At 41.9% G+C, this 12,949-nt stretch overlaps 3 protein-coding genes and 1 long non-coding RNA gene across 5 annotated transcripts; all 4 read left to right on the forward strand.

The window, feature by feature from the left end:
* Nucleotides 1-225: 225 nt before the first annotated feature.
* si:ch211-223p8.8 (dual specificity protein phosphatase 13A family protein) lies at nt 226-2,484 on the forward strand. The gene is made up of 4 exons (XM_061040964.1): nt 226-652; nt 722-936; nt 1,672-1,876; nt 2,196-2,484. Exons 1-4 carry the CDS (start codon nt 414-416, stop codon nt 2,236-2,238), a joined length of 702 nt encoding a protein of 233 aa, XP_060896947.1. The 5' UTR covers nt 226-413; the 3' UTR covers nt 2,239-2,484.
* A 208-nt stretch (nt 2,485-2,692) lies between these two features.
* zgc:153981 (dual specificity protein phosphatase family protein) lies at nt 2,693-4,659 on the forward strand. The gene is made up of 3 exons (XM_061039649.1): nt 2,693-3,514; nt 3,658-3,875; nt 4,345-4,659. The coding sequence occupies exons 1-3, from the start codon at nt 3,390-3,392 to the stop codon at nt 4,554-4,556; spliced, it is 555 nt and encodes a 184-aa protein (XP_060895632.1). The 5' UTR covers nt 2,693-3,389; the 3' UTR covers nt 4,557-4,659.
* Nucleotides 4,660-8,406: 3,747 nt separating this feature from the next.
* Nucleotides 8,407-9,336, forward strand: LOC132975233 (uncharacterized). Its single transcript, XR_009673251.1, has 2 exons — nt 8,407-8,904; nt 8,960-9,336. It is a non-coding gene; the product is annotated as an uncharacterized LOC132975233 (long non-coding RNA).
* Nucleotides 9,337-10,546: 1,210 nt separating this feature from the next.
* On the forward strand, nt 10,547-12,846 carry LOC132976021 (dual specificity phosphatase 29-like). 2 transcript variants are annotated; one of them, XM_061040966.1, is made up of 4 exons: nt 10,547-10,719; nt 11,969-12,159; nt 12,249-12,472; nt 12,567-12,846. In XM_061040966.1, the coding sequence occupies exons 2-4, from the start codon at nt 11,981-11,983 to the stop codon at nt 12,791-12,793; spliced, it is 630 nt and encodes a 209-aa protein (XP_060896949.1). In that variant the 5' UTR covers nt 10,547-10,719; nt 11,969-11,980; the 3' UTR covers nt 12,794-12,846. The 2 variants fall into 2 exon arrangements, with proteins under 2 accessions (XP_060896949.1, XP_060896948.1); XM_061040965.1 differs by having other exon boundaries at nt 10,548-10,719; nt 11,972-12,159.
* Nucleotides 12,847-12,949: the final 103 nt, after the last annotated feature.

Raw genomic sequence — 12,949 nt, forward strand, 5'->3', positions numbered from 1 at the left:
ATGATCTGGTGCTATACAAATATACACTAATCGATCTACTGATTGTTTGGTGGAAAACAGGTGTAGCTTTTTCTCACCTCACTAATCCACTTCATCTGAACGGGCCCTCGATGGAAACGTAGACAACAAGGAAGAACCTTCCAGAGGAACCTTTTAATCCCTTGAAAAAAGAACCTGGTTGGTTTTGGTGAAAACACAGCAAATTTGCTGATCAAACATTTGTATTTAGTAGCCTGTTATGTTGTTGTTGAGAAAGTTGAGTCAGAAAAAGTTAGGCTGCGAGTCTGAGCCAAGATGCACCACCTGTTCATGACATTCAGAGACAGCGTGCCAAAGCAAAGGCAACAGACAGCAGCGTGATTCATTTTTTTAAGGGAATAAATGTCGTCGTTTTTCTGCCTGGCAACTTTCAAATGACTGACAGAAAACCGATCCAACGGGCCGGCTGTGAAGTAAGCTGTGATAAGGAAGACACTGAGCAGAGAAATGTCGGTGACACGGATCCAGGAGAGGAGGAGAAGTCCATGTGTGCGACGGACGATTCAAAAGGGAAGATCCCGTCTCTGCAGGAGCTGGAGGAGGTTTTGCATTCAGCTCCACGCTCCTGCAGACACGGAGATGAGGTTTGGCCAAACCTGTATTTGGGAGACATGTGAGTACCCTGTGCCTTGTTCATGTGTGTGTCTAAGACTCATGAATAATATATTGTTATTTGTGTCAGGTTCATGTCTCACGATAAACTGGGGCTTTGGCAGCTGGGTGTCACTCATGTGCTGAATGCAGCACACGGGAAACTGTGCTGTAAAGGCAGCGACGATTTTTATGGAACCACCGTGAAATACCGCGGCGTCCCCGCCAACGACCTGCCAACATTCGATATTTCACCATTTTTCTATCCTGCTGCGGAGTTCATTCACCAGGCTTTGACGTCAGGAGGTAACGTCAGCTGCCACACAAATTAAAAAGAAAAAAAAAAAACCCACTGACTGTGTATAAAGATGAACAGCACATCACCACCTACTCCGTTTATAAAAAGTGAAGTCAAAACACCCTCTGTCGCTGACATATTGTGCTGGTGACGTTATTTGGAGCCATAGTCTGCGCAGTACGGATCGACTGGTCTAGACGTGAAATAGATTTCCCGCCCCTTTCGCAAACACCCATTTGACTTACCAATAAAAACAGCAAAGATCCCTCTGCCGGGTACGGTCTTCAGCAGAAGAGATTCAGATAATTTAACAACATTCAATTATTCTTATGTAAGTGTTACTCTCCTCTCTGATGCTTATCCATTGTTCACAGCGCTGCAGGAGCCGCGTTTGTCAACAGAGCTGTCGGTCATGGCGTTGTATCTTTGCATCAAATAACTAATTAAAATTAACGTCTCAAAAAAGGGAACTTTGGAAATAAAACAGCATGTTAAATACTGACTGATGATGATGAAAGAAACCATGTTTGAGTAAAATGTATTCGAGATATAGTTCAATTTCAGAGTTGACCCGTGTCCCATCTGCTAATATTGAAAAGGTGGTGATGACCTATACAGCAGCCAGTCAGTAGGGGGAGCTCTATATTATTTTGGCTTCACTGGGCTGTTATGTTGTCCATCTTTTTTATACAGTCTACCATAGATTCTCACTTTATTTTGATACTCTTTGTTGTGATTTCCAGGAAAGGTGTTTGTGCACTGTGCTGTAGGTGTGAGTCGCTCGGCTGCGTTGGTCCTTGCGTATCTGATGATTCATCACAACCTCAGTCTTCTGTCATCTGCACGCTGCGTGCTACAGAAACGCTGGATTTTCCCAAACAGAGGCTTCCTGCGACAACTTATAGCTCTGGACCGAGAACTGCAGGATGCAAGGCGGAATGAGCTGAAGTAAAACAACCTGAAGAACGATTCTTGTTATTATGTTTCCACCAAAAATACCAGGAACTTTTAGTTAGAGGATCTTCTTTTTAGGAACTAAAAGATTCCCTCAGCCCAGAGTGTTACCACTGAAGTCTAAAGACCTGTGAGGATGAGGAGAAGAGCCTGCTGATACAGTATGTAAAAAATGCACCTGTTGTATAGTGATCTACACAGACTATATCCATGCCAATTATTTGTATTATTATTTATTATGTTTTAGTATCATCGCTGCAGAACTGTAATTTTGTAAGTCATTTTTTTGTCATTTTTTTCTTTTATTAGGTAGGACAGAGGAAATGTTGGGAGGAGAGAGTGTGGATGACATGTAGCAAAGGGCCGAGGTTGGGATCGAACCCACGGCTGCTGCAATGAGGACTATAGCCTCCGTACATGGGGCGCGCAACATAACTGCTAGGCTATCAGCACCAAGCTATGAAATCTCATAAATACATCATGAAAACTTATTCTTATCTTATTCTAATGTTTCCCTTATTATACACTAAGTTTGTTTACAGTCTCATTTCCAATAAATGTAATATCTTATAAATAAGCGATAAGTGTCTTTGTACATCAACAGAAATGCTACTTAATGTTTCTGCTCTTCTATATACCTGATTCCATGTGTTGTGTTTTATAGTTAGGTATTTTAATGCTAGGCTTTTTGATGAACACAGGGAAATAGAAGTCTGACATTTCTTTACTGCATCCTGCTGAAAAATTAAACATTCATATTAACAACATAATGTGTTGCAAGAGCAGCTTCTTCAAACACATTTTGTTCGCCACTTTTTGTTTGTTTTGTGCTCTTGTGCCAGATAATGATGGCCTGCGACTGTAATGCACTCAAATTATATAAGAGTTCACTGCCCAGATGATTTTCTTAATGTTGAATGCAAGGCCCAAACTCAACGCCCCTGTTCTTTTATAAAGCACCATCCCAAAGGGACCTTTTGGGGCATGCAATAAAAGACCTCAGTACTTAATTTAGATTTGTTCCCTGCAGTGGAACTCAATGTGTACCTCCAAAGCTCCCTTGTTCCTGCTATGGAAACACATAACAGCTTTAGATTTGTTCTCCCCTGGTATGCAGAAAGTCATTATCACCATTTAACACCACGCAAGACGTTCTCTGTTTGTACCATTTGACTGTTTGTATACAGTTGAACTGTGTCCATCCCAGCCCTCCCCTCTCCTCGCCTATTGTGACCTCATTGGGGACAGACAGAGTCCCTCTCTTTTACCCCTCAGGACCTTTGTCGTCAACCAACAGACCAATCAATGCACAGCGACATTAAATAACTCCACATGCAGTCACAGAGCACTCACTGAACACAGAGAGCTAATTTTGGAGCCGTGCAGCATTCAGACAAACCACCTGCCCCCGTCTCTCACTGCTGCAGACTGCTGGTGGTGTGGAGACGTTGGACACGGGACAGGCAGGAGCAGTGTGCTGGGGGTCTGTCGGAGGAGCACTGGGAGAATGTCAGGGAGCAAGCCGCTACCGAACCTGCCTCTCATTAAAGAACTAGAGCTCATCTTGGATTCCTGCACACTAGAGCTCACACCAGTGGATGAAGTCTGGCCCAACCTGTACATAGGAAATGTGTGAGTTTTTCCATGTTTGTTTGCGAGGAAAACTTTCACTTTCAACTTAATAAATCAAACACTAAGTTATTATAAATAACTTGTGTATGTGCATCCCAATGCTTTATTTCATTCTTCTGACGTGGCGTGTTTGTGTGTTTCAGGGCCGTTGCACAGAATAGAAAGACATTACAAAAGCTTGGCATCACTCATGTCCTGAACGCAGCACACTCCAAACAAGGCAGCATCGGCGACCAGAGTTTTTACGGGAACACCTGTATTTACCTTGGCATCCCGGCAGAGGATTCAGATCACTTTGACCTCAGTCAGTACTTCAAACTTGCAGCTGACTTTATACACAAAGCGCTGAGGAGCAAAGACGGTATAGTATTTAAATATTTAGACACCCATTCACCATATTTACACAGCGGCCAATTTTCTATGATGTCAGACTTTGGGTGGGAAGCTCAAATAATGTTTTAGTGTTGTACTGCTGTGTTTTACGGTTGCAAGTTGTATTGACATAGCAAATCTGACATCATAATTTACTCGTTTGTCGTTCAGGAAGTGAAAAGGTATTTAATAGTAAAAACATGAAGGGAGTTCTTTTTGTATTTAGTATGGGCAAATATTACAAATAAAAGGACTCAAGGACTAAAATGACATCACGATATAACCTCACAAATAAAAAAAAACAACGCCAGACGCAGACAGGACGAGAATAGATTAAATATAATAGGACCCCTTCAGTAATTGTTTGATCTTTCCACCCTAAGCATGATGTCAGAGGGGGAAAAAACACATATTGTCATGTCCCACAATGTGCTTTCTTCCTCCATCTTGCTCTACAGGTAAAGTGCTCGTGCATTGCATCATGGGTGTGAGTCGATCAGCCACTCTGGTCCTGGTATTCTTGATGCTTCGGCAGCGTCTCCCTCTAAGAGACGCTCTGAGGCAAGTCGTCCAAAAACGAGCCATTTACCCAAACCGGAACTTTCTGTCTCTCCTCCTCAAGCTGGATGAACAGCTGGCTCTCAAACGGAGGTTGTGTCCTCTTCTCTGACGTCTGACTTTCACCTCCTCCAAGCCCCATCATTATTATTTTTTCACCTCATGAACTCTCTTTCTTTCCGATGGGTTACACTCCTCTTACATAGCGTAGACAATATATTTTGAAAATATTTTATGTTGAAATGTATCTGTGGTTGGTTTATTTTGATGGTGTTGAAATGAACTTTAATTCCATAGTTGCATTTTAAAATTTGAATACGGTGTACAGTGGCAATAGTTATGTCAAATATTGTAAATAGCACTGTCTCATATTTCTTTGATGTTGTTTTTCATTTTCAATCTGTACGAAAATGCTAACTTGTTGTTGTAATAAGGCATATGCAAAACCTTTGCATACAAACTTGTTGTAAAAAATTAAAGATACTGATGTTACTTCATCAAAAAATTAAGACTGTGCATTTTTTAACAGCTTGGTTAAAACATACGGTCATTGGTTTATACTCTCAAGCCAGTTAAAGGTCACATATTATCCTCCTTTTCAACAAGTTTAAATAAGTCTCAGAGCTCCCCAGAACATGTGTGTGAAGTTTCTTTTTCTAAATCCACTCTGATCCTGTATTTGATCATGCCTATAAACCCCTCTATTTCAGCCCTGCTCAGAACAGGCTGTTTCTGTGTCTGTACCTTTAAATATGTAAATGAGCTGTGTCTGACCACGCCCCCTCTCTGGAAGGGCTTGGAGGCTCTGGCTTTCTTGCACCATGCCCTATTGTTTACGGTGAGAAGGCAGAACAAACACCTAGCTGTGGGAGTGTCACCCACCTGGGGGAGGGGCTACAGCCCTTTGTGATGTCATGAAGGGAAAATCTCCAAACGGCCTGTTTGAGCGCACATTTTCTGAAAAGTGGAGCAGGGAAAAGACGGAGAGGATGGACTTTTCTCATCATTGGGTGGTTTGAAGACGGACTAAGGAAACATATCGTATTAGTGATAGAAAAAACTGTGTATTTAGCATAATATGTGACCTTTAACCTATTTTCTATTTTATGTCTTTACTAAACTAAACTATTACCTGACCCAGTCCAACACAAAACGAGTGACTAAGAAAACCAAAGACAAAAGGTTATTTTCAGAACATTTAACTATTATAGAGTCACAGTTTTGCTCCTCTGCCTTCACTCAGTACTTTTCCACTCACCCTGCCTCGACTCCACACTGCCTGCCACCCCATCCGCCAACTCAACTTACCTTTACACAGCTGCCTCTCAGCTGCAATCAAGTCAGTTTAAAAGCCTCTCCGGTTCGCTCAGACACTGCCAAATTGTTCTTTTGCTTTCTTGCTAGACTTTCTAGCATTCACTCTTGGATTGATTACCTGACGCGACTCTGCCTGTCTCTGACCGCTGAATCTCGTAGCTCTCCTGGTAATTGCTTCAGCCTTTTATCCCTGACCTTGAGTTCTGCCTTTGTGTCCTTGGATCCTGTCTTCTCCTCGCCTTGGCTGCTTGATGTTTTTACAACAACAACAACAGTGTGAGTTTAATTGTGCTCCCATGTGGATCTCTGTTGTTCAGTGTCTCCTTCTGTGGTTACATACCTGCTAGCTTTTTGACCCTCTGCCTGGTTCTGATCCGTCTTCAGCCTATACCCCCTGTTGGATTGATTGTTATTGCGGACTGCTTTCCTGCTGCTGGACCAGATCACAGCAGCCAGCGCTCCTTGACAATTTCAAAGACTGAACTGTGCTGATATTTACTTATTATAAATTATATATAATTATAATATTATTATTATTTTATGTGTGACTCTGTATTAGTCAAGAACATAAGTAAAGAGCTTTACCCGCAAGTCTTGTGTTTTTTTGTTTTTTTTTAGACACCATGAAAGACACAGTGGTGAGCTGAAATGAAACAAAGCTGCGCCCAGACTGATGTCTGACCAAGCTTTTTTTTTTTTAAGGAGTGCTGTCCTCTGATTGGTTAATTGGTTCACTGCTCTTGTTGTTTACTGCTACTGTATGCCAATCAAGCTTCACCAGCAGCAGCACAGGTGGACAAAATCAGACCTGGAGGATTCACTCACATCAAATGAGGTCTGTCACGAACACATAGAGAGGGTGCGGCTGGAGCTGTAACAAATACAGAAAATAAAAATAAAGATTGAGAATTCAAATCAGATTTTATAACATTGCAATTTGAAATTTATTCAATGCTTTTGAATATAACTATTTTTAATTTGGCTTTAAGATCTCTCCCCACCTGTTGTCTATATTCAGTATAAAGGGTAAAAGAGAGGATTATGTATTTGTCCTCAGATACTGTGTCTTGGACATATTTTATGTGCATTGTTTCTGGTCCCAAATGAAAATAACAATGTTTTTGAAGAAAAAAGTCACAACACTTTGAGTTAAAGTTCAGATGTAGCTCATATTTCTTAAAGCGGCAGAGCAGCCATGTATCAACATAGAGGCGCTTACAGTCCAGTGATATGTTTCATAACAGACTGTGATCATGGAAACTCAGCCGGTGAGCTTATGTTAAAGTTCACAGGACGATGCTACATTAGCCTTCTATCTATCAGAATAAAACCTCATGGAAATGAAGTAATAAATGTGTTTTGAAATGTCTAGTGTGCTGATGAATCCTGCAGGATGTTTTGGTGCCATGAGTGTATGATTACAGGGTTATAAAAGGAAACAGTCGGTGTGTGTTCATAGGGAAATAAGTGTGAGCATGGTAGGAGAGGAGTTTGCTGTAACTTGAAGTGAGGTAAGTTTATATTATTCAGAGTGAGAACATCTTAGTTTGGGGGTATTTCAGGGTTTGAGTGCTCAGCCTGTCATGTCTTGTTCTAACACTGAAGATGACTGGGTGCATGAGGTCATTTTGAGAAGTGTATATTGTAAAGAAAAGCATCAGACGGAAAATAATTTCACATGTGCAGAATAAACTTGAGTCAAAGTGAAAGTTTACGGTGTGCTTTTTATGTGTGTCAGTATGTCTCTTCGGGATCCACCATACGAGCCTCCGTCTGTGTCAGAGCTGCTGGAGTTCCTGCTGGCAGACAGGCGACCCACCGGACACGTCAATCAAGTCTGGCCGAATGTTTACATCGGCAATGAGTGGGTTCACTACGGTGGCCCAGAGGGTCAAAACAACCACTTCAAAAGAAAAACAAAAATCCCCAAATCAACATTTAAATTTTTCAAACCACAGACCACATTTGACAAAAGACAAAAACATTTAACCAAACACAGAAAGGCTTCAAATGACACATTCACAAACACAATGCTGTTTCACAAAGCATAAAATCATTTCACAACACGGTTTCATGTTTTGTGAAATATCCTTTTGTGAAATTTGTTTTGTTGAATGCCATATTTTCTGCAAGGTTGTGTTTTGTCGACATGATTTTGAATTTGTGTTAATTGTTGTTTGTTTGAAAAGTCTGTTTTTTTAATTGTTTGGTTTTGATTTTGCAGCACTTTTTTCTACGAGTTGTGGTTTAGTAAAATGTGTTTTGAGTGTGTCTTGCTATCTAAAATGTTGGATTTGAGAACTGTCGATGTGTTTTGTGACATTTTTTTTTTTTTTTTGTGTTTTCTGAGTGTCTTTTGTATTTCAGGGTGGCAGCTCGTGACAATGGCGCTCTCCACAGTCTGGGCATCACTCACATCGTAAATGCTGCTCATAGACCCTCTAATCACGGCCCTGGCCCCTGTTTCTATGTCAACACCGGCCCACGTTTCTACAGAGACATGAATGTGGATTATTATGGGATAGAGGCTGATGATGCAATAGGGTTCATCCTAAGTCCTTACTTCTACTCAACAGCACGATACATCAGAGCTGCACTGGCCATGGGAGGCAAGTTTAGTGACATCTAAAGATATCTGAGTGTGTGTGACTGAATTTAGGACAGATTTTGCTGCAAATATGATTGTTGAGGTAATTGTCCATGTTCACACATTTTCATGAATCTCTATTCCAGGGCGGGTGTTTGTCCACTGTCTGATGGGTGTGAGCCGCTCTGCCACGTTGGTCCTGGCCTTCCTGATGATAGCTGAGGGCCTGAGGCTGCGGGAGGCGGTGGCTGCTGTCAGGCCGCACAGAGACGTCTGCCCCAACCTGGGCTTTCTGCAGCAGCTCCGCAGCCTCGACATGAGCCTGGAGAGGGAGAGGAGGAGGAGACGGAAAACACTGTAAAGACACACACAGACACACACACACACAAATCCATAAACATTAACTTAAAAAACCACACATAAGCACATTTATTGCAACAGAGGTCAATCAACCCAGATCACCACCTCTGACAGAGCTGAGGCAAATGCTCTGGAAAAACAGAAAGCCAGTGTCACCTGTCGATCAAGTCTGGCCAGACCTGTACATCGGAGACGAGTGAGTAGAAAAACCTCAACGAGCAGTTTGAAACGTTTGTCATTTTAAAAACCAGTTTGTACTCTGTGTGTGTTGTTTCCCTGCAGGTCTGTGGTTGAGAGATAAAGCCATTCTGTCATCTCTGGGTGTGACTCACATAATGAACGCCGCAGCAGGACGACACCCGATCAATACAGGTCTGCAGTTCTACGGTGACCTCGAAGTAGAATATACCTCGGCGTTGAAGCTGCAGACCATCCAGAGTTTGACCTCCAACCTTTTCTTCAACTCAACCGCACACTTCATAGACAGGGCTCTGAAGGGTCAGTGGGCAAATATAACAGCAGACGATTCATTATGTACAACTACACAAGCACATTAAAAATATATATTAGAGTTAAAATCAAGAATGGCAATGTTAGAAGCAAAATAAAAAAGCTTGGTTTGGCTTCATTTTGGTGTATACTTATTGAAATGTGTTTGGGGGATTATAGAGGAGCTCATTCATGATTAATGTTGAAAAAGACTTTACTTTTTCTTTATTTTTTAATCACTTATGTTCCCTCGTGTATTTTTTATTCATCATATTTTCATGTTAGGTTTTTAAGCTGTCACTTTTCTTGTAAAGAAAATTAAAAATAAGCAGATCAATTGGATTAAATTTACATTAAAACAAGGAATAAAATGTAATAATAATTAGAATCTGAATAACACTAAAAATATAACATTGTTCTAAATAATTTACAGGACATTAACCCTCATATTACAGCACACATCAGATATTAAAAAACATAAATTTAACACAACAAAGCCGTTTATTGAGATTACATGCTGACTCAATCAAGGGGTAAAACATACTGATCACTGTGTGTTTCAAGAAGGTGTTTGTGCACTGTGCGATGGGTGTGAGTCGCTCTGGAGCGCTGGTTCTTGCGTATCTGATGATCTGCCGCGGCCTGTCCTTAGCGGACGCCATCATCGCTGTGCGTCTGAACCGAGACATTGGACCCAACTCTGGGTTTCTGGAGCAGCTGAGGCGGCTGGAGAAGAGCACACAGAGAGCAGACCGGTCACAGAGGAGGAGAACAACGTCACACCATGACGTAGTGCACACCTCCCCGTCGGTGCCCCAGCACAGGTGTTCACAGATGGTTGTTTGGTTTAAAATCACATTTTCTGTAATTCAAACTCAATCTGACAACAAGAATGTAATGTGACGAGAAATCACTAAAAGTCTTATTGATTATCTCAGCGATTTGGAAAAAGGACAACTGAATATTTCCAAGGTTTATGTCTCCAGAAATAACCCAGGACTGACAAATGTGACCTGATCCCCACACCGGTCCACACACGAGTGACATTCTTACAACGGCATCAGCGCAAAGCGACTCCTTTACTGAAAGTCTGTTTCTTTGTTAGCGTTGTTTCTCATGACTCAGTGTGTTTTTCTTCACCATATACTCTGAAAGAAAGTGTAACAGTGACACAAGGAAGGCTATCTTATGAGGAAGGAGAAAGCACAGAGAACGTGTGTGTGTGTGTGTGTGTGTGTGTGTGTGTGACGTCGTTGAGGTCAGGTGTTGTAGCTTGGCTGCCTAAAAATATCATCTTAAACACAGAGCCTGAGAGAGCAGTTACCATTCCAGATCTGTATTTCAGTCTTCACGCTTACTGCTGACACACACACACACACACACATACACACACACACACACACACGCACACACACGCACACACACACACAGTTCACACATGTCCTCTGTGGAAAAGTTCAAATGCTGGTCTGCTACCCTGCTCAGCAACGGATCTAAAGCTTTAAACAGTTACAGGAAAGAGGTAGGTGATTTTTACAAAAGTCAATCTGTAAACAAAGAAACACTGATGAAGCTTTAAAGGTTTTTAACCAGTGATGAGTAGAAGAGACAATGAGCTGCTCAACATCATCCAGGGACATGTTAACATTTTGGAGATCCTTTGTGCTTTAAAATAAGGAAAAACAGTCTCAAGTTGGCTTCGGGTATAAGTAAGAAAGAATAGTAAAAAGTCAGTTTTGCAGCCAAAAAATAGTGAAGAGTGGCAAAACTTTAAAAGTATTTTTTTTTTCTTGATTTTTTGGGTCTTTTTGACTTCATTTTGACAGGACAGATAGTGTAGGAAACTGAGAGAGAGAGAGCAGGGAATGACATGTTGGGAAAGGAGCCGCAGTCTGCCTGGAGGACCACAAGGCGGGCAGCGACCCGCCAGCGACCTACAGTAACTGCTAGACCCTCCGCGTCCCTGCAAAACTCATTTGAAACACAACATACGTACAGTGATTTAAAACAATTGGGTTTAGTTTACATACTGTACAAAGTCAGATTCACTTTCACATCTTATCACGCCTCACCCTTTAACTTCTGTTCACCGCTGTCCGACATTATCCCGCTGTCTTCTTTTTTTTTTAATTCCACCATCAGGTGGAATTTCAGGTTGATTTGGCGAGGTTGTCTTTTTAATTTTTTTACTTGCAATATCAATATTTGGCACCGGCGATTCGATAATTGTATCACAGTCAGGAGTTTTTCTGTTTTTTTTGTTTGACTGCTTGCCTCAATCCTTCACTTTTTTTTTTGTCCAGGTAGCGCTCCTCTCTACATTTTTTTTTATAGATATATTACTGTATTGACATTTTGTGCCACCTCTAATTGAATGACTGGAGTGGGACTCACAATACCCCCCAAAAATCTGTTTAACGTCATGGACAAGAAGAAACCCAGCACCTGAGTGCTGATTAGTTTTGTGATGATCAAGTTATTCATTCAGTGACTCATCATTGCAGCTTTAAGAGCGTGTATCAAATATCTCTGAAGTACATAATATTTCATCTACACAGCTGTACACTCAGTTCAGAGATTTATGTTTACTTGCACATTTATAAGACTGCATGAAATCAGATGACAAAAAATATAAAAGTTGTGTCAGGAGAGGTCAAGAAGCCCCCAGGCCGACAAGAGACTTCAGCTCTCAAGAGACAGACACAAAACAAAAAACAAAGCGATAAGAAGTACTGTTTTGTGTGTGTGTGTGTATCGTGTTTACTTGACAGCAGAGGTGAACTATGTCGTCATCCGCTGTGAAGTCCAGAAGCAAGAACCCGTACGCCGCCGTGCAGGTAGACCCCGACAGTGATTACATCACACCAGGAACATTAGACCTGGAACAGATGTTCTGGTCTGGCACCGGGGCTCAGTATGCACATGTCGATGAGGTCTGGCCCAGAGTCTACATCGGCGATGAGTGAGTCACTTTACACAAAGACACTTCTACAGTGTGAGGCGTGATTCATGCGCGCAGCTTCATTTGATGTCTTTGTGTGAATTAACAAGGAAAACAGCTCTGGAGTTTTCTGGCCTGAGGGACCTGGGCATCACTCACGTCCTTAATGCGGCAGAGGGAAAGTTTAACAACGTGCTCACCGGGGCTGAGTACTACAGCGACATGGACATTCAGTACTATGGTGTCGAGGCTGATGACAAACCCACCTTCAACATCTCCCAGTTCTTCCGCCCTGCAGCCCAGTTCATCCACGAGGCCCTCGGTCATCCGGAGAGTAAGTCCTGCAGCAAATCAAAACCTTACATTTAGATCCTTATCTGAAAATGTGGCCTGACTGATAAATCAATCTGTACTTCGTTCTGTTGAAGACAAGGTGCTGGTGCATTGTGTGATGGGTCGCAGCAGGTCAGCGTCTCTGGTCTTGGCGTACCTGATGATGAAACAGAGCTTAACGGTGGTGGATGCTATTGAGCACGTGCGACAGCGACGCTGCATCCTGCCCAATCATGGCTTCCTGAAGCAGCTCAGAGCCCTGGACATCACATTACAAGAGGAGAGGCTGAGAGAAAAGAGAGAGACCAATGGTGCACAATAGAAAGCCTGCTTCAGATCACTGTACATAAAACTTAAGTTTCTCTTTTGAAATCATCTCAGGAATGATGGAACTGTTGATTGTTTCTCTTTAAATATTGGATAATTAAACTCCTTGTTTTTCACCTGTGTTTCATGTCCAAGTGAAAAGGTAAAATTC

Source organism: Labrus mixtus, chromosome 6, assembly GCF_963584025.1.
Source record: "Labrus mixtus chromosome 6, fLabMix1.1, whole genome shotgun sequence".
Taxonomy (NCBI): domain Eukaryota; kingdom Metazoa; phylum Chordata; class Actinopteri; order Labriformes; family Labridae; genus Labrus; species Labrus mixtus.

Bases quoted from the DNA above. Each gene is read 5' to 3' on its own strand.
- si:ch211-223p8.8 (XM_061040964.1), top strand. From the start codon at position 414: ATGACTGACAGAAAACCGATCCAACGGGCCGGCTGTGAAGTAAGCTGT. The intron at 653-721 runs GTGAGTACCCTG...TATTTGTGTCAG, and splicing joins AACCTGTATTTGGGAGACAT to GTTCATGTCTCACGATAAAC. The intron at 937-1,671 runs GTAACGTCAGCT...TGTGATTTCCAG, and splicing joins CCAGGCTTTGACGTCAGGAG to GAAAGGTGTTTGTGCACTGT.
- zgc:153981 (XM_061039649.1), top strand. From the start codon at position 3,390: ATGTCAGGGAGCAAGCCGCTACCGAACCTGCCTCTCATTAAAGAACTA. The intron at 3,515-3,657 runs GTGAGTTTTTCC...TGTGTGTTTCAG, and splicing joins AACCTGTACATAGGAAATGT to GGCCGTTGCACAGAATAGAA. The intron at 3,876-4,344 runs GTATAGTATTTA...CTTGCTCTACAG, and splicing joins AGCGCTGAGGAGCAAAGACG to GTAAAGTGCTCGTGCATTGC.
- LOC132976021 (XM_061040966.1), top strand. From the start codon at position 11,981: ATGTCGTCATCCGCTGTGAAGTCCAGAAGCAAGAACCCGTACGCCGCC. The intron at 12,160-12,248 runs GTGAGTCACTTT...TGAATTAACAAG, and splicing joins AGAGTCTACATCGGCGATGA to GAAAACAGCTCTGGAGTTTT. The intron at 12,473-12,566 runs GTAAGTCCTGCA...GTTCTGTTGAAG, and splicing joins GGCCCTCGGTCATCCGGAGA to ACAAGGTGCTGGTGCATTGT.